The following is a 21,054-nucleotide window of genomic DNA, read 5'->3' as shown; positions in this document are numbered from 1 at the left end:
GTCTTGAACTATTTATTTGTTTATATGCAATATAAATACACATATATATTTAGTATATTCTCTTTCACTCGCAAATTACTTCTGCAGAATTAAAGGTTTTACTGGTGTAGCTCAATCCTATGCATGTCAGCACAGAATGAATAGCCTTTTCAGATAATTGAACATTCATTCTGACTCATTTACACAAAACTTTGTGTATAGTTTATACAGCATTGCTGTTTGTTGAGCATTCATTCTGATTTGTTTGCAGGGAGGTTACTGAACATTGCTTGATATTGTTGCTATCCCATACATTCCAGTACAGCTTCCTGTCCCTTTATGGTTTGTTGTTTTTATTCGTTCGTTGTGCAAAAGCACCAAATTCACTTTAGTGGTGCATCCTAAATTTGCTGGTATGCAATTGAATCATACCCACAAATAGTGACTGTCTGGAAATGGCCTAAGTCCAGCTAAATGTAAGTGAGCATAGAATTGCTGCCCAAAGCCACAAAGAAGAGGCTTCTTGCTTTCACCCATATTTTTGAACCTTTTGAAACATCCCCTGCATTAAAGTTGATTGATTGGAAACAATTGATTCATTGTTTTCTTTCTTTCCTGAAGGTTTTTGTAATATGATGTCGGATGACCTCACTAACTCTAATAGGAAAGGAAATTGCATGTATACACCCAAAGCCTTTTTCAGTTCAAACAGAAATGAGGCCAAGTAATCGTGAGCCTCCCCCCCCCCCCTTTTTGGAAGCCTACCACAGTTTCAAGTAAGATGCTGCTGAACATGTGTAAAATGTGCCGAACATAGACCTTAATGAATGGATTTATTGGAAGGAAATCCAGTAGCTTTGAATGCACCAGGCAATACAGTACCTCTCCAGAGACAGCACTTAAGTCAGCCTCTGATACAAGTACAGTACCTGCTTGCTGCTAGTGTTGCTATTACTATAAAATGCATATACAGTGGAACCTCTGGTTATGTACTTAATTCGTTCCAGAGGTCCGTTCTTAACCTGAAACTGTTCTTAACCTGAAGCACCACTTTAGCTAATAGGGCCTCCTGCTGCTGCTGCTGCTGCTGCTGCGTCGCTGCCGCATGATTTCTGTTCTCATCCTGAAGCAAAGTTCTTAACCCAAGGTACTATTTCTGGGTTAGCAGAGTCTGTAACCTGAAGCGTATGTAACCTGAAGCGTATGTAACCCAAAGTACCACTGTACTTTGTGCACAGCCAAAAAGAGTAGATGCACATTTTTGGTAGTCCCTGCTTTCTATAACTTTTAACAAAACTTTTTTTAAAAAAACAAAACACCTCCAGGATACACAAGTTTTATCACCCAAATGCAAACTTATATGGTGAGTAATAAATCACCGCATGTATCTTAAAAAAGAAAACTGTGAACAAGTTTAAATGTTGCTTAAGGAGAAAACAATGACTATACAATATGTGGTACTTGAGCTGTAAACAGCAGTGGTAAAAGTGATTTCTTTTTTTAAAAAAGTTTTGGTTGCTCTGGAACAGTTAGTTTGGAAAACTGGCACAATCTACCCATAAGCTGATGTGGAGGAATCCATTTTCCTATAAACATTCTCAGTGTCTTTGTTTGTCTTCCTACACAGAGTAGTTTATACCTCCGGAGGTAAAGAAGTATGTGACTGTTTCTCAAACAATGGGGAGACAAAAATGATATGTAAAAGGTTAGCCTAGAGCTAGCGATGAAACATGAGAGCTAGTAGTGTTCATTTAATTCATTTGAAACACTATGAAATAACAATAACATTGTTGCATTCATACGGGAAACTTCACTACTTCAGGAACATTGCATTCTAAACCACAACTGATTCTGCAGTAAGTTTACCTTTTAGTACAGATAACTACCATTTTATTTTCATTCATTCATAGAGAGATAAAACTGCCAGTATCTCACACATTTGTCCCGGTGCAGACTTTCCGCTTCATGTCTGACGGGAGAGGAAGATATTCATATGACACTGACAGGTGGAGAAATTGGGTGCCAGCCTTTCCCCAACTAGGTGGGACCCAACTGCAGAGAAGAACTTCAGGCAGGTCACAGGTCCTTTGGTGTCATTCAGAGATGGTATTAACCAGAGACACAGAACCTCTGACCCATATCCAAGGCAAACGTGCCTCCTAGAAAGGGTGATCAAATGCTTATGGACAACCGCAACTCTTCCCCTGCCCCAGCCCTCTGGGCCATGCTGATGCTGTAATGAGTACCCCAAGGGCAACAGTGGGGGTCAGATTAACTCCCCCACTAGCCCAGGTCTCTGTGTGGAACACCAAGTCCACCTCTTTATCATTAAAAATTTTTCAATGAATTTTGATTTATTGCAGACAGGCTTGGCATTCAGCAATAGCTCCACCAGGTCAGAGGGCGACTGGCATGGCAACTTGGATCCTGAAAGCAAACAGCCAATACCGTGACATATTAATCCTTTTAAGAGGAACAGTTCCCATGTGTGAATGAAGCATTCAGTAGCTTCATTAAATATGTGTGTGTTATAAGATGTCCATCCCTTTTGAGTTTAAATGTGAACAAGGCCTTAGTAGATCTCCTGAATATAGCTTGCATTTACCACAGCAGTAATACATATGTAAGGTACTGCTCAAGTACAGTGGTACCTCAGGATACATACGCTTCAGGCTACATACGCTTCAGGTTACAGACTCCGCTAACCCAGAAATAGTACCTCGGGTTAAGAACTTTGCTTCAGGATGAGAACAGAAATTATGCTCTGGCGGTGCGGCGGCAGCAGGAGGCCCCATTAGCTAAAGTGGTGCTTCAGGTTAAGAACAGTTTCAGGTTAAGAATGGACCTCCGAAACGAATTAAGTACTTAACCCGAGGTACCACTGTATTATTGTTCCTGGAAAGTGTATTACCTGAGCTCCTCAGCACTCCTGTGTGTGACAAACACACACATTTCTCTAGCAGGGTGTGGTGGGTTGACCTCTCTGTGTGCAAAAAGATTAATTTTAATTTGAAGAATGGCATTGCTAAGTTTCTTCTCAAAAGCATAAAAACAAATCGAGGCACTAACTCCTTTTTTAAAAAAGGAAAGGGAAAAGGAAAATGCACCAGAAATTTTATACAAGTCAGATCAGTTAGTCTCCAGACTGAGGAAATGTCTGTAATTTTAAACTTTTAAAGCAAGAGAAGAATATGTCCCAATATGTTGCAGCTACTTCATCAGAAATTGTGGGGGCAAAGGGACCACAATCCAAGAAGGAAGTCAGGAAGGAGAATAGGCAAAAGTCATGGATAAGAAAACCTGCAGGGCATCGCATTTCTGAAACATGGTTCCCTGGATATTTTGAACGCCATTGTTTTCTTATTATCAAGTGCCTGCTATTTATTTATTGCCCATCCTTCACCGTTAAGGTCCAAGGGTGTGTGACAGCATTAAAAACAATTAAAAACAACTTACTAATACTAATACAATTAAATAAATTTATTTCAAAGTTAAATTAATCCCAAACCTTGGATTATCGGGGACTCTCTCCAAAAGGGTTTTTGCTTATGATGATGGCAAAGAAAAACCTGAAACAAAGATGCTGAATTTTGGCTGTGTAGTCAAGAAATGTTAACTTTCACTTGTGAAGCCAAGTATCTGGCAAAGCTATTACAGTTATAAAAGTGCTGCGTACTAGTTGACATGACTCAGCAGGAAATACGATAAAACATAAGAAAGGTTTTCTTCTGGGGGAATAAATCTAGTTTATAATGGTCAGTGAAGACAAAATGAATCATAAAAGAGACTCATGAAGTCTACTTTGGTATCCAATATAATGAGGGGTAAGGGCTAACCAGTCTAGACTCCTAGGCAAATTGCCATGTACCAAACGTGATATCCCAAACATTTTAAAAACATAGATTTCTGAGTTGGTCTTTCTTGTACAAAGCTTTGTATTTAGGCATGACCAAAAGCCATATTTTCTGCCTCTTTCCATTCGCCTTCCCTGCTCCTCTGCTATATTACAGGGGCAAAGAACAGGAAACATATGCAGACAAAGTTAAGTCGAAAGAGAGCCACAGGGAGTGGGAAAATCTCAATGGGTTTGGAAGCTGGAACACATGGGGGAGAAAACATGAAGAAACTGGACACTTCCAATGGAAGGGACAACAAAAGTTGATATTGAAACCAATAGCTCCAAGTCTGGCAGATAAATATGAAATCATATCAGTTCTCATAAACCAGTTCTCATAATTGCTCTTCCCACCACCTTTCTACAAAGTTAGTACCGTTGAGCATACAGTGGTAGTAAAACTAAGACCTTTTATGTGATTGCTTATGATGGCTTTTTGGTAGTGGGAACAAAATTAATTTATTAATCTTGAACTCTGAAAGTAATAAATCCTGCTCTTCAGCCAACAAGGCTCCCAGAGAGGCTCACATAAGATCAATAAACGTAATAACAAATCATTAAACCATACAAACTGTTATGTATTCAGTGGTTTGTGACTTCACAAGCTGCACATTGTCTTTAAATAACTTATTTAAAGAGATGGCAATGATAATACTTCCCTTTGCTTGCTGCTGTTGGTCCTGAAGGTCTCTGTGGCAGACAAAGCTCTTTCAGCTGAGCCCCAAACCAATGTACAAGAAAGGTGCTTCTAATCTCTTTTAGGGTATGCTTCCTTTTTCATAGTTTCACAACGAGCAGAGTACGCTTCAAGAAACAGAGGAATTGTGTGATACCACACTGTGCTACTTTTACAAGAGAGAATAGATATTTTGAGGCATCAAATAGGGCAGGGGAACCAGGGGCCTTCCAGATGTTGAATGATCACTCCCATCATCCCTGACCACTGGCTGGAGCTGATAGAATTTTGAGTCCCACAACATCTGTAAGACCACAGGTGCCCCAGTCCTGAAATAGGGAATTATGTGAAATTGCTACCCATACCTGCTGAGATGAAATGCTCCTTTGCTATTTATAGTAGGACTCAGGGATTGGAAGTGACACAAAGTTTAAAGGGTTGTTTTTCATGTTCAAATGATCCTGATTTGCTGTTGTCTGGCCACAAAAAAAGCCCACAACTGGTGAAGTCATCCCTTGTAAAGGTGTATTAAAAGACCTGGTATTTCTTTACAGATAAATGTTGTTTTTAATTGCACAGTGTAGCATATTTGAGCAAAACTCCAAAATAATCTTAGCCAGTGCTTTTTTTCTAATAATAATAATAATGTTTAGGGGTATGTTCATTTTGACTCAAGAAAATCACCATTTTATAGTTCAAATTGGGGGAAATACAGTAAATGGACAAAAGTACAAAGATTCACAAAATGTTTAGGGGTATGCGTCCGCCCTGCATCCCCCCAGAAAAAAAGCACTGATCTTAGCATCCTTATGCATATCAGTGAAGTTTTATGCCTTCTGGAAAAAAAATAGAGGTAATAATTATAGTTTTGTAGTTATTCAGTGTGTATTCAAAACTCCTTTTGTTTAATACTTGGTGGTTTACAAAATGCCTAGAATTAAAGGAAACCACAGAGAATGTGACTCTCTGGATTATTTACAACACAATTTATTTTAGTTTAATGTCATTGCAAGGTTTTTAAAAAAGTAATATCTCATTGAAAGAATAAGCTGTGTGGTTGGGAGGCAAATGAAAATGTAAAAATGGATGAGGATCAATTTTGGGGTTTCTTTATTCCATCAAGAAGGTATGGAGGTTTGTCAGGTTAGTTTTAGTGTGAGGAAATGCTGTATGTACATCAGCTGTAAAAAATATAATAATTCAGCAGTTTTCTGTAACCATGTCTGTCCTATTATTGTGCAGTGTTGGGTTCCTTTGGGCATGATGCTATCAGTGACCACCACCACCCCTAACATGAATAGAGCCACCTCCTTGCCTCTGTCACCACCATTGCCCTACATTCCCTCTCCCTCTGACCCCAGTTAGCAGCACTGCTCTGGTGAAAAGGGCAATCCTAATGCTGGCTCCTCCTCCTGCTTTTCACCACTTACACTGGGAGAGACCAGGTCAACAAGTAGCAACAGCAAGGAAGAGAAGGAGAGTCAGGAGGCTCTGGGAGTCTGCAGTGGGTTCCTTGTTGGGGTGCGGGCCTTGAAAAAGTGCCTCAGTATCCCAGCTCCTCGCACTGGTCCTGATTGTGTACTTTTCAAGAATGGCTGAAAACACAGCCACTCTGTTTAATGAGCTATCGTTAACGAAGTATTTTTTAAGCTTGTATTCTAAGTTCTGATTGCAACCATAAACACCCAGAAGTGGTGCCCGCTCTGTTATCCCTTTTGCTGTTTATCTTTTGCTTGTAGTATTTTTTCTTCGATGTATTAACAGGCCTTAGAAGTTGGTGCAGAGGGATGGGTGTGGAGAGCTGGCCTCTGAAACTGAGTTGAGTAGAAGGAAGAGAGGGAATTGGGACATTCAAGGGGGAGGTATGTTAGAATGGGAGTGATGAGTTGAAGAATTTCTCTACACTCCACCCATAAAATCTGACAGGCACTAGCTAGCACTGTTCAAGAACACAATGTTTCCTCAAAATATAGTAAGATAAAATTGTCTCTCATATACATAACTTAATGTCCCACATCAACAATGGCTTGTGTTGGCTTCCCAGTGTTTATGAAGCTCAGCTAATCCCACATAGGTCTGCTCACATTAATCAAGGACCAAGACACTTCTTCAGATACAAACTTGCTGTTAAAACTTGAGTATTGCGGCCAAAGCCTAACTAAATGCAATACCTCAACAAAAACAGCAGCAGTCATTCCACAAGAGCTACAAAATGCAACAAACATTTATTTCCTCCTCTTTTCTCTCTGTAAATTCTTTATCTACCAATAGCAGGCTGCATAATACTAAAGCAGTATTGTTAGCAGTTGAGAGGCTCTACGCACAAACTACTGTTGCAGACAGGCGTGGCATTTAGCAGAAGAGGTTGCTTAATATTGGCAATGACAACTAGTGTTACAAAACCTCTGCTTCTTTCCCTGTTTAGGATAATGGACCTGTTCCAAATAGAAGACCAGCAACATTTTCGCCTGGAGGAAGTCCAACAGACAACAAACAGATATCGAACGTGCAGTACAATAACCCCACGCGGCTATATACAAACAACAATGCAGATTCCAGTTTACCATCACAGATGAGTAGTCTGCAAATCACATCTCCCCACAGGTATGAGAGTCAAACAAGACATGGTGATGGAGATTATTTTTATGAATAGCTGCTGTGGGTAGGGAGGGGGCTTCACCGTGGCAGGAGGGAGGTTAATCCCTTCTCTTGGACTATTCTTTCAATGAAAATTGCATGCAGCCACCCCAAAGCTTCTGTTTGCTTCAACTGAAAAGCTGCCTCAGTATCCCAGCTCCTCGCACTGGTCCTGTGAAGCAACAAAGAGGCTGACATACTTATACAGTAGTACCTCAGGTTACATACACTTTAGGTTACATACACTTCAGGTTACAGACTCCGCTAACCCAGAAATAGTGCTTCAGGTTAAGAACTTTGCTTCAGGATGAGAACAGAAATCGTGCTCTGGCGGCGCGGCAGCAGCAGGAGGCCCCATTAGCTAAAGTGGTGCTTCAGGTTAAGAACAGTTTCAGGTTAAGAACGGACCTCCGGAACGAATTAAGTACTTTACCCGAGGTACCACTGCACAAAATAAATATACCAAATTATTAGGACCAAAACACTGCCACAAAAGGGACCCATTCATGCAAAAACATACCTACTTCATTTGAAGAAAACAGCTTGTTGAATTTGCTAGAACATACTGTTAAAATGGAAGTTAATTTAAAAAAAAAAAAAAAAGCTGTGTAGGGACAAATAGATGAAGTTCACACTGGAAAAGACAAATGTGAGCACTAAGGAATCATCATAAAGTAGGATTGCCAATAAAAGTGCTAAATCTCATGTTTAGTGGCCTTCAAAGCAAATTTGCCCTAAGGCTGCTTTGTACATTTTAAGAATGAGCACAGGAAGCTGTTCATAGATGGCAGAACACATACATTGGAATGACCCCCCCCCCCTGCACGCAGTTCTGGGAGTTCTCCCGACCCACACAAGCCAATTTCAGGGGGCCTGGAGGGGAAGGAGAGGTTACGTGAATCCCACCCCTAGTATTTTAGCATTGTTTAAATCTTGAGGCTTTTTAATAAATATATATTATGGGTACATTAGAAAATGTGGACTAATCCAGGAGGAAATGTGCTACAAGGAAGTATTTTAAGATTTTTTAAAAAGTACCCTTGAGACCATGTTTGGCAAAAAAACATATAATGCCCTAACTGCCAGATATTTTTCAATGGTTGGGTGGCTTCCAGGTTCTTCAGTAATTTAATTTAATGCATTAAAAAAAGATCCATGTGTGGCATAGTAATTCACAATGAATAGCAGCAGCTGGCCTGTCTGTGGTGTGTATGTTCACAGGTCACTCAAGCCCCACTGCACAGGGGCACGTAGTGTATGGCTACAAAGTTTGCCCTTCATAGTCTCTACAATGATCTCTACATTAATAAAAAGCTAGTTCAGGAAAAGGAAGCATTGTTAACTAAATCCCCATTAAAATAAGCATAGGGTTTGCTTATGGGTGACCTGTTGCCTTGTGCTGTTGCCTTGTGATGCAAGAAACACTAGAAAATTTTGTTTAAATAACCCCTCACAGTTCACAAGGAATTAACTCCCCCCCCCCTAAAGAACTGATTTTATTTCTCTAGTGTACAACAATCCTTTGACCTTCATTTTGTATTTAAATAGTGCTGACCCTTTGAGGTCCCTACCAAGAAGCAGAAATGGAATTGACATGGACTCAGATGTGTACAAAATGCTGCAAGATTATGAAAGACCAGTTTCAGAACCCAAGCAGTCAGGATCTTTCCGATATCTGCAAGGCATGTTGGAAGCAGGGGAAAATGGTAAGGAACACGACATGTTCATTTCAAAAAAATTGTTTAATATCCCCCCCGTACTTTATTTTAAATTTCAAAGGTGCTTACAAGGAGTAATTGTGCCCATGAAGGACCAGGTGCACAGCCTGGCACATGGGCAGCTGTCCAGGGCAGCTGTCTACCAGCTCCATCTGATAGGCAGGCTGAGAACCTATCTACCCGCAGACTGTCTTGCCAGAGTGGTGCATGCTCTAGTTATCTCTCACTTGGACTACTGCAATGCGCTCTATGTGGGGCTACCTTTGAAGGTGACTTGGAAACTACAACTATTCCAGAATGTGGCAACTAGACTGGTGACTGGGAGTAGCTGCCGGGACCATATAACACCGGTCCTAAATGATCTTCACTGGCTCCCAGTACGTTTCCGAGCACAATTCAAAGTGTTGGTGCTGACCTTTAAAGCCCTAAATGGCCTCAGCCCAGTATATCTGAAGGAGTGTCTGCACCTCCATCATTCAGCCTGAACACTGAGGTCCAGCTCCGAGGGCCTTCTGGCAGTTCCCTCCCTGCTAGAAGTAAGGTTACAAGGAACCAGGCAGAGGACCTTCTTGGTGGTGGCACCCTCTCTGTGGAACACCCTCGCATCACATGTCTAAGAAATAAACAACTATCTGACTTTTAGAAGACATATGAAGGCAACCCTGTATCAGGAAATTTTTAATGGCTAATATTTTACAATTTTTATGTGCTGTAAGCCACCCAGAGTGGCTGGGGAAACCCAGCCAGATGGGTGGGGTACAAATAATATTTTACTACTACTACTACTACTACTACTACTATTAAGTGGCTAAGATTCCATGGCTGCTCTTTGTTTGGGGCACAGCTAAAAGCAAATGGGATGGAGGAGAGAGACAAGGAAAGAAAAGGTGAATGTGATCAGACACATATTTCAGACTTTGCTCTTCTGTTGCCCTTTCTATACTGCCAGTGTACTTCTGAATGTGTCTTACAAGTCCTACAAGCAGTTTCAAATTGTGCTGAACTGATTAAAAAGAAGATTTTAAAATTTTTATGGGGGAGAGAGAGAGAGAGAGAGAATTACTCTCACAAAAAACCCCAGGGCAACTAACAGTATCAATAATTCAACAAATGCAACACTGTTACTGTCACAAATAAAATATTAAAATGCAATGCAACAGTCATTGATAAAATAGGCAAATAGAGCCACTATGTTCTGAAGGTCTGCATAAATAAATGAGTTTTTAGCTGACACCTGAATGAAACCAATGTGCAGGACAGCCAAGTCTCCCTTGGGAGAGGGTTCCATCTGCTTTATAAACATGATTGAAGGGACGCTTTCTGGAATGATGACACCCCATGCATTGTTCGTACTTAAATGATTCAGTTTTAATTTATCAATTTTCTTACATGGATTTCCATTTCTGTTGCTTTAAAACTAAATCTTCCATTCGTCTAACCTCTCTGATACAAAGCCACTTATGAAGTACCTATGCGCAGTCCCAAAGAAGTTAAGAAACTCCTTAGAATGTTATTTTTCTCCCCCAGGAGCTCTAGGGTCTTTTCTTTCTTTTCTTTAATGAGCAGCAACACACTGTGTCTCTAATAAGAAATGTTTCCTGCAGGGAATCAGACAGGATTTGTAAGGCAACATAACAGTTACCTCGGTAGGTGCCCCTCAGCCGTGAAAGATGAGCCCTCAAACCACAAAGCAGAGAAAAGAATGTTTGGGGTTGTTCGATCACTTTTTGCAGAGTTTTGTAGCTGCCTAGTTGAGAAGTTGAGGGACATAAATTTGGGGGCGAGAAGCTTGGGCATGCAGAAACAAAGGAGAAAAACAGCCATGAATGCAGCAAAGTTCAGCATTACTTTTAAACTCCTTCCTCACTCCCTAAGCTGGTGAGGAGACTTTTCACTAAGTGCTCTGTAAATTGCCTGCCATTTTGAAGCCTTTATCATTGACTAGAGCTTCTGGGAACCTTTGCAGTAAATGTATCGAGAAGCTATAGTCACCTAAAGCAAATTAGTTGAGTGAATTTACTTCAAAAAAGGAGGCAGAAGGGATCGTGTGGCAGATGTTGGAGTCCCATCAGTCCTAGTCTGCACGGCTAATAGTCATGAAGGGAGTTGCATGGCTAATAGTCATGAAGAGATGTTACAATGCAGGTATCATAGTGCTGCTTCATTATTTCATTTTCGAATGAAAGTTTAATGTAAGTGTCCTATTTTGAGTTTATTCCCTACCAGTGAAAATTCCTTTTTTAAAAAAGCACTGCTGTGAATTTCCAAATATATGCACTTGTGTGAATATATACATGAACATTACAGGATGCATTAATAGCTTGCCAACATACCCCTTTGTACATAAAGATTTCATTGCTTCCCTTTTTCTGGTTGTTTTTGAACACATATGAAGCAAAACCGAACGCCAAGAAAAGAGCCAGCGTCTAACATGCTGCCTTACTTTTGTTACAGACTCTTAAAGGTCTTCCTGAGTCATGACATTCAATAAAACAAATAAATCTCTCAAGTAGTAAAAGTGCACTTTAGCAGTGTTATTGCTGGGCTTCCCCCCCCCCCTTGCACAGCAAAAGGTTTTAAGCTTTTTTCCATGGGGTTGAGCATATATCAAAATCTTACTAAGTTAGACAATGTCTTTTGTTCTTCTATGGTTCTTCTATGGTTTCATGTATGTGCCTCTTTTGTACCAGCTCTCGTTCTTTTTCCTTGGCATGCTTCCCATTAAAAGGTCAATCTCTGGTTTATCCATTTAAATCAGAGCTCATGTGTTTGCATGCCTTTTTATTATTCTTATGGTCATTCCATCATTTCATTTTTTCAAGTACTGTTGTTAGCATATGGAGCCTGCTTACCTAACACTACTAGGATCAGAGCACTTACAGCCCCGTCCTAACCATGTTCACTCAGAAATAAATCTCACTGATTCCAAGAAAATTTACTTCCAGGTAATGATACCGTGGAGTGCATCCTTTGTCAGAGTTTAAGCATAAATCACCCCTTCAGTTGAGAAGCTTGTGTGTTAGCAACATTCCACATCCCTTAAACAGATAACTCCAAAAACGCTGTCTTAAATTCTTGGCAGGTGAAAAACATGACAGGCTGACGAGTCCAAGACATGTTAAATCTCCAGTATCCAAATTGGGTGGAGCCATGCCTGGCTTACAGATGCTCCCCGAGTGCACCAGATGTGGCAATGGAATTGTGTAAGTACATGAATCTCCCCAAGAGCCTTGGTGTTTAATATACCGTACTTTTCCATGTATAAGACGGGGGGGGTTAAAGTTGAATTAATGTGTAAAAATTGGGGTCTTCTTATACATGGGTAGTGCCGTGTTGGAACAGGGGAATGATTGCTGCTGCAAGCAGGAGATTGTCAGCGGTGGCTGTGTGAGTGATTGATGGCTGCAACATGGGCTTGGATTGATGAGCTGCTGTTGGTGGCTAGCGGTCGAACGTTTGGTGTTTTTTGCATCACGTGCGATAGGAAGCGTTGTTCAGGGAGGTGAGTGATTTTCAGCAATTCCCCCCACCCATAAGAAGCTCAAGAACTCTGGGCAATCTCCCTGCATTTTCTATATTTTGAGTCCCCCAAAATAGGGGTGTCTTATATACGGAAAAGTACGGTACTTTTTGGTAAAGCTAAATAAGGAACACACCACCTGCTTAACTGTAAAATCTTGTTATAATGTAATTCCATAAGGCAATGTTACTTGAAGGGGGGGGAGACGTACACATCTAACATGGCATTTGTGCTGCATGTTACAAAGAGCTTTTAATATTAATCAAGGTTATTCTCTTGATCCAAAGCCACTTGGTTGCTCCAAAGTGCACATGGAAGCTCCAGACAAGAAAGAACTGTCCTGCCCGCTTACATGTCTGGCAGTGCTTCACACACAGCATTTTATTCTACGGCATTCAGAATGGAACAGCTCCTATTTATACGGCACTGCACTGTGTGCAGCAAAGCCCCATAGATTTTGCAAAAGAAAAGAAGAGTGCCTGGCTGAAATACAATTACAAGGGTGGGAATATATATATTCTGCACCAGATCCCTTTAAGGCAGGTTATACAATTCAGGAGAAACAATGTACTGTGTTGCTTATGGAGGAAAGGGAAGAGATTTGTCTATACAGTCCCTTCTATGGGACCCATAAAAGGCAAGCCACTAATAAAACCTGAAATGAATAGTAATCGTTTGAAATGTTTGCATTCTAATCTTATCTTCTTTCCTGCGACAGTGGCACAATAGTGAAAGCCCGTGACAAGCTCTACCATCCAGAATGTTTCATGTGTGATGACTGCGGCCTCAACTTGAAGCAAAGGGGCTACTTCTTCATTGAGGAACAGCTGTACTGTGAAATGCATGCCAAGGAAAGGGTTAAGCCGCCAGAAGGATATGATGTGGTTGCTGTTTATCCCAATGCTAAAGTTGAACTTGTCTAAATAGATACTCTTATTTCCTGGAGAGGTCAAGAGGTGGCACACCCACCCACAGGCACAGGCACTGTTTTAAAGCATGGCTGTAATCAACTCTGATTATTCAAGTCTCAGTAAAATGTCTTTTCAGAGATAAAATGGTTTGCACTTGGGATCTCAAGGGGATAGTGCTGAAAGGCCTCTGAAAAGGATTTCTCTCTCCTTTTGACACTTGCTTTTGGGTTGCTGTGTTGCTGTTTGGGTGGGTTCTGTTTTGTTTCATTTTTTACTGCACATAGTTTCCATCATACCCCAGTCCAAAACCTGTGTAAATATGGGTGCTTTTTAAAACACTGTTTCATATAAAACCAGTATTTCTTTTATTCTGGACTCAGCTCAACTGGTAAAGAAAAAGCGATTTATATGCGTTGTATGTGCGATATAACATTGTGTCACCAGGTGGCGACGTGGAGTCCAGTTTTTCTCTATCTGTTTTCCCTGTTTAAATTTACGTTTTAAAACTGAAACGCTTCTTTGATGTGTCTAGATCCAGCCTCTGTCTCATTATAAAATATAAAGAAGACTGCATATAAAGAAAGCTCCATGAAAAGAAGGCACTTTAAGAAATGACATTGACATTTTACATTTTAAAGCATTGCATCACATTTACTTTTGTCAGTAATAGAGATATGCCACAAAGATTGCTTTGTGGCTTTCAGAGTGATAGAAAACTGAGGCCACGTGTAATGAGAATTTTAAATATGAAGCTGGCTGCATGAGTTTCACCAAGAAACTTGGGAATGAACAGGTAAAGGACTCGTAAGAACACAGATATATATATAAAAGGTAATGTCCTGCTTGCCACTTCCAAACAATACTATTTATTACATGTAAGACTAATCATTAACATTCAGTAATGAAGAGGTTGGAGACCCTATTAAGTTTCCTCAGGTCTTTCCAGATCAAGGGGACCCTAATATAATTTCCATTGTGACACCAAACTATAACTGTGTAAACCACTGTTGTGCCCTGCATAAAAATGTTTAAGAAAGATTTCACATATATATATTGTACATGTGGTTTCTCTCTCTCATCTTTGAGAAAGCATGGCTTCTTTTGCAGATATTCTTGGTTACTGAATCATCTAGGCACCTGCATTTATTCTTTCTTTTTCTTTTTTTAAATAAAACTTTGAACAAAGGGCTTTACACGCCAGCCATAAACACTTTACTTAAAACTGCTTTCAGACACAATGAAGTTGACCTGGTCAACACTATGTGCAGAACATCTAAATCCAGCCTAGGATGAAAAGAAAAATAATTCATTCCAGATTCTGTTCTTAGGGCAAGGCATCAGACCTAAATATCATAGACATTTAGGAGCTTTCAAGACAATCATTGTGTAGCACAACAATTGCACATTTGTTATTCATTTGTTACATTTGAAATTGTCATGATAGACACAAATTGTTCATTTCTTGAGAGGAATTATGTCATCACCAATCCTGATTACAGAGCTATTGGGGGAGGGAACCCCTGCAGTTTTTGAATAGAAGGATATGACCGAGACCTTACAGAAGTCAACTCCTGAACTCAAGTATAAACAATCCAGATGTGAAAATGAGGGTGGAGTGCTCAGTGGCCCTTGTGCTCTCCGAAACAGTGATTGCCCTGGGCAGCCAAACTGCTAATCCTAAGTGTAAAGGGGAGGAAATAAACTTTCTATGTCTAAATGTTTAAGCCTCAACTGCATTTTGGCAACAGCTTATACACCATTTTTAAAAAAGACAGAATGCATTACATCTTAGGCAATACGGTCACTTTATGGAAGCGGATCCAGTATGATGTAGAGGTTCAGAGTTGGGAGGCCAGGATTAAAATCCCTACTCAGCCATGCAGCTTGCTCTGTGACCATGTGACAGTCGCAGTCTCTCAGCCTAACCGACCTTATAGGGTTGTCATGAGGATAAAGTGGGAATGGAGTAAACCATGCAGGGCACCTTGAGCTCCTTGAAGGAAAGGTGGCATAGAAATGTAAATCTCTAATGAAACCATTGGCATATTCTGTTCAGTGGAAGGCTCTGCACAAGTAATGCTATGAGTCCAATTCCTAGTTAAGTGCTAGGCACATGCAATACCAAAAAATATAAAGAATGATTCATCAAGCTTTGTATCAGCGATATTGTTTGGCTCTTTGAGGGGGCATAGGCTTTTCTCAAAACACAGACATATAAGAAATTCAAGCAGGACCGCTTAAATCCCACCCACCCAAGATGGGATTGATGGGAAAGTTCACTGTTTGCCATACTAGATTTATGGCAGCAGAACATCAACAGAACTCAGAGTAGAGAAAGGCAAGACTCACAGCATTATTATCCAAGGGTTCCGCTATGTGGCCTGCAGGTATAAATTTTTAACAAATATAATAAGCAATTAAGGTTTTGTGCAAACAGAATGGTTCCATTTGTTTTAGGAACTATAAACTCCTACACCACAGGGAAAGACGTGTACCTTGCTTAGAAACAGTATTGCTTATCCATTTCACAAACACCATTGCTAGTAAGAACAAGTGTGAATCCACGCTGCTCTGTGTGAATAGGTATGATATAAATTAATTAAGAGAAAAAAATGTGGCAACAAGCTAAAAAATAATTGTGTGCTGTTAGTTAATCCACGTTGCTCTTTACAGTGAATACAGTTCTGTGTTTTCTACCCAGTTACCTTAGCTAATTAAACAGATGAGGTTCAATTCGTTAATTGATTGATTATATATGCACAAAGTTGTACAGTATATGCAAAATATTAGATCTAAAAAAGCATACCGTCATTGCCTTTGGATGATGTATACATCTGCCACAACAGGGATAATTTTCAAAGAAGTCATTCTTTCTCCCAAAAGGGACTCCTCTTATGGTGAAACTTGTCATCTGCAGTTGTTATACAGTGCTTCTATTAAAAATTATTTCAGTTTTTAAAATTCTTTTGACCCATTAATTGGTGATTCCTTTTTAGTCGGTCAACACTGATTAATCTAACTGCTTTACTAAGCATTGGAACCATTAATATTTTCACATTATGTCCTAGCAAATCTAACGTCAGGTGATCTTTGAAATTCTACTTTGAAATTCTTGTAAACACATTGAAGGCAGCTTTGCCACCAATGAAGTTTAAGTTTGCTGGTCTGGGGTTTTTTTGTTGATGATGATGGATCCGTATCAGTACAAATGAACTGAAAAATTATAAATGTTTATCATTTATTAATAGCATAAAAATATTGTTGATGTTTTATTTACTGGTTGCTAACAGAAACATGTTTCTTTGAGATAGTCATGGACATTCATTTTTATTTTGTTTATTAACATTGTTGGTCCTCAAGGACCCAAGCTATTTTTTTGTGGGTTTCTATATTAACTAGCACTGGAAAATGCATCTTATGAACCTCTGATTTTTCATACTGGTTATGTACATTTCTTTTCAATAACAAATACACAGTATATTCCCTTTACGAGGTAACTGATCATTCATATGGCTAAGCAAACCTGTCCTTAAAGTTTATTTTACATCTTTCACTCATTGCCATTAGAAAGTAAGCTCATTAATCTTGTATTGTAGGAGCTAGAATATATTGCAGAAAATTCATTGAAATTAATGTTACAAAGCTTGCGTGCCACCCCCAATCTCTGCTGAGATTCCAGCAAGATTTCAGGTGCTTCTAGGCCAGGGGTCAGCAAACCTTCAGCAGGGGGCCGGTCCACTGTCCCTGAGACCTTGTGGGGGGCCGGACTATATTTTGAAGGGGGGAAAAGAACAAATTCCTATGCCCCACAACTAACCCAGAGATGCATTTTAAATAAAAGGGCACATTCTACTCATGTAAAAACACACTGATTCCCGGACTGTCTGCAGGCCGGATTTAGAAGGTGATTGGACCAGATCCAGCCCCCGGGCCTTAGGTTGCCTACCCATGTTCTAGGCACTAACCCAGGGTTGTGTTTCAAATGGGAAATCAAGGCACAGCGGAGACTTTATTGTACCCATATTTACCCGTGGGTCTACTTTGGAGAGAGTTCAGAGCATTACATCTCAAGAGGAGCTTGCTCTGACCTCCATCTCCATGCCTCTGTCCCAGCCTGCCAAGATGGCTCTGCCTTCACAGCAGCTCATGGAGTCCACTCCCTTCTTCCCCAACCTCTACATTTCAAAAGGATGCATTTTTCCTGTGTAACCTCTCCTTCCCATCTTTGCTATTTACCCAGAGCTCAGGCAGAGGGTCAATGACTGGCCATTCTCCATTGATGGCCCTTGTCCCCAGGTGATTTCCTTGTTTAGCGTGCATTTTAAATCTAAGGTCTGGCACCCAGGAACTTTAGGCGATCCTTGCCCCCCTGCAAACCCATGACAATAATATCAAAGCTCTCATTCGTACAGCTAGGACTTTGCCTTCAGTTGTAATCCTGGAATTCTATCGAGTGACTGCCTCTGGCAAACTTTTAGCAACATCGACTTGTGGCATTCTCCCTACGATGGCAATAACATGATTTTACAGGAGTTGATGGGAGGCCCTGCCACCCATATGCCTTGCTATAATCTTTTACAGAAATGCAGTTTTCTTTTTAATCAAATCTGCTTCTCTTTCACCAGACCTTGAGTCCCTTCCTCTCACTTGAAACAATTCTTTCTTTCAGGAATTCACAGCATGGTCCCATACAATAAAAAGACACAACCATATGTTTCACCATGTTTGCTCGGACTATGAAGACCCTGTTTCTCCTTCTCCTTCTTACATATGTTTATTATCTGTTTAAAAGCTACAAACGCCAATCGTATATCTCATTTTCATCGTACTTATTTTCTCATTACTCAGCTATTTACAGCAAGAGAACATGAAGATTAAAAGGCCCCTATCTAATGCATGTGTAATAATAATCATATGGTTACTTAACAGAAAATAGGAAATAGTAGAAGTTTGTAAACAAACGAATCCACCTACATCTCAGTCAGAGAATGTGTCACAAGCCTCACGCAACCAGCTTTTTCTCATATAATGTGAGACCTACATTTTTGACATGTCAGACCAGTCCCTTTTGTTACCTATTCAGCTCCAATTCTAAGGCCATTTTTCACCCAGTAGGTTCCACCGTCTACCTCACATGTGTTACAATAGTACTAAAATATGTACCCATCTTAGAAATTCATAAGTGGTTCCATTACCCCTGCATCCAGAGATTATAAATCACAAAAACCTGTTCGTGTAGGTATTCTTTGGCGATCTTTTTCAGACTTCTTACAAATAACAACCCTGGCAAAGAAACAAAACATTCCTGGGCTCCCATCTGAACACACGTTCTTTTAGGAATCAGAATTTCCACACATTTTTCTCCTGGCTATGTGTGTGTTTTTATGAATTGACAACTCACCAGATTTTCCCAAGTCACATCAAGAGAGCCGCCTTGCATAGTAACATCCTGTAGCTAACTGGCTTCTTTCTAGGTGTATTTTCTTGTGCTGTGTTGAACTTGTCACAAATTACAAAAATGAGAATGCAGCTTTACAAACCTCTGCCAGCACAACTGAAAAAGAATCTTTTTTATTATTGTTAAGTGGCTGCTTAGTAATGCAGCAAAGCGTTTTTAGGGAGACAGTTCGTAATAGGCTTTAAATGTATTACTAGTCCTTTGGGCTATCAAATTAATTGTGAATGGGCAATTAACTTTATCACAACTGCAGAGGCCATAACAATCTTTCAACAGTATATCATATAATTTTATATTTGTACACTGAAGAATGCTGCATGTGGTACATACATTCCAGTCCACCTGGGCCTTGCCACTACTATTAATCTATTTTTCTTTGATTCTGAACACATATTTAACTTCTATAACAGGAATTCCTCTTGAATAATAGAAAAGCAAATAAAACATGTAAACAGACCTGAAACATTCTGAATATATAGTGCAGCTTACTATCTAATGTATATATACCTTTTTAACACAATTAACTGATTCTTAATAACTGTTAGGGTTTTGCAGCAGGCAGCTGTTCTGAAGCACTGAATGCGCCAGTGGTCTTCATCCAGATGTTAACAGGCAAGTGCCCATATTACATTCAATCATATGTATGGGGAAAGATCAGGAAGGAAATGGGCATAAAGGCCATGTCCATAGCACAGTACAGTAGTACCTTGGTTCTCAAACTTAATCTGTTCCGGAAGTCTGTTCCAAAACCAAAGTGTTCCAAAACCAAGCCACACTTTCCCACAGAAAGTAATGCAAAACGAATTAATCCATTCCAGACTTTTAAAAACGATGCCTAAAACATCAATTTAACATGCATTTTACTATCTAACGAGACCATTGATCCATAAAATGAAAGCAATAATCCATGTGCTGTACTATAAAATAAATAAGACAGTATTGTAGATGATAAAAATGAAAATTATTTTTTTTCTTCTTCCCTGCACTGATGATCGTCATTGTTTGGATTGGGGGGGTATCCATTTCCGCAGTCACACAATCAATCAATCAATAGCTGAACTGGGTTCCACACAGTCACAAAAACATATTAACTGAAAAAGCCTCAAAAACAAAAACGGCAAATGTAATCCATTCTGGAAGTCCGTTTGACTTCCGAAATGTTTGAAAGCCAAGCTGCAGCTTCTGATGGGTGCAGGCGGTCCAGAAACAATAGCCAACAACCACATCGGACGTTCGGCTTCCAAAAATCGTTCAAAAACTGGAACACCTGATTCCGGGTTTTCAGAGTTTGAGAACCAACGCCTTTGAGAACCAAGGTAAAAAGGTAAAGGTGCCCCTGCCTGTACGCGCCAGTCTTGACAGACTCTAGGCTTGTGCGCCCATCTCACTTAAGAGGCCGGGGGCCAGCGCTGTCCGGAGACACTTTCCGGGTCACGTGGCCAGTGTGACAAAGCTGCATCTGGCGAGCCAGAGCCGCACACGGAAACGCCGTTTACCTTCCCGCTAGTTTTCAGAGTTTGAGAACCAACGCCTTTGAGAACCAAGGTAGCACTGTACAAACTTGCTGCTGCAGCATGTCTATGAGTGGAAGAAACAGGAACAACTAGACTTGGCATCATGAAACGAAGACAATGGTTTATATATGCAGCAGACTTAGCAAAATAAAAACCATGAGGTTGGAATCCCCTGTTGTGTTAGGGTAGCAGGAAAACAGGCAAGGGCAAGGCTTAAGTAGGTATTTGAAATGCAACTCTCTCTTATTGCTACATTTCATGTCTGGGCTAAACTCTACCTATGAACATGCAGACTACAGGCGTTCAGAAGCTCCAATGAACACTAATACTGAATCACAGTGTCACCATAGATTCAACGAGACCAACCAAAGTGCAGCTAACCTAACATACTCAAGATGTGTAGGACAATCCCGTGCATATTTACTTAAAAGTAAGTTGCAGTGTGGGGTGCGGGTGGCGCTGTGGGTTAAACCACAGAGCCTAGGACTTGCCGATTGGAAGGTCGGCGGTTCGAATCCCCGTGACGGGGTGAGCTCCCGTTGCTCGGTCCCAGCTCCTGCCCACCTAGCAGTTCGAAAGCACATCAAAGTGCAAGTAGATAAATAGGTTCCGCTCCAGCAGGAAGGTAAACGGTGTTTCCGTGTGCTGCTCTGGTTCGCCAGAAGCGGCTTAGTCATGCTGGCCACATAACTCGGAAGCTGTCTGCGGACAAATGCCGGCTCCCTTGGCCTATAGAGCGAGATGAG

The 21,054-nt window shown here is 40.5% G+C and overlaps 1 protein-coding gene across 2 annotated transcripts in view; it reads left to right on the top strand.

The window, feature by feature from the left end:
* PDLIM4 (PDZ and LIM domain 4) overlaps nt 1-16,825 on the top strand; it is a 61,342-nt gene extending 44,517 nt beyond the window's left edge. For both annotated transcript variants that reach the window (XM_028717991.2, XM_028717992.2), the window contains exons 4-7: nt 6,976-7,154; nt 8,736-8,893; nt 11,988-12,108; nt 13,144-16,825. In XM_028717991.2, the coding sequence (XP_028573824.2) occupies nt 6,976-7,154; nt 8,736-8,893; nt 11,988-12,108; nt 13,144-13,348 (663 nt within the window). In that variant the 3' untranslated portion in view covers nt 13,349-16,825. The remainder of the gene's footprint in view (nt 1-6,975; nt 7,155-8,735; nt 8,894-11,987; nt 12,109-13,143) is intronic.
* The last annotated feature ends 4,229 nt before the right edge of the window (nt 16,826-21,054 follow it).

The sequence above is a fragment of the Podarcis muralis genome, chromosome 2, assembly GCF_964188315.1.
Source record: "Podarcis muralis chromosome 2, rPodMur119.hap1.1, whole genome shotgun sequence".
In the NCBI taxonomy this organism is placed as follows: domain Eukaryota; kingdom Metazoa; phylum Chordata; class Lepidosauria; order Squamata; family Lacertidae; genus Podarcis; species Podarcis muralis.
Note: the sequence above shows the minus strand (reverse complement) of the source record. Positions and strands in the feature narration are given on the sequence as shown.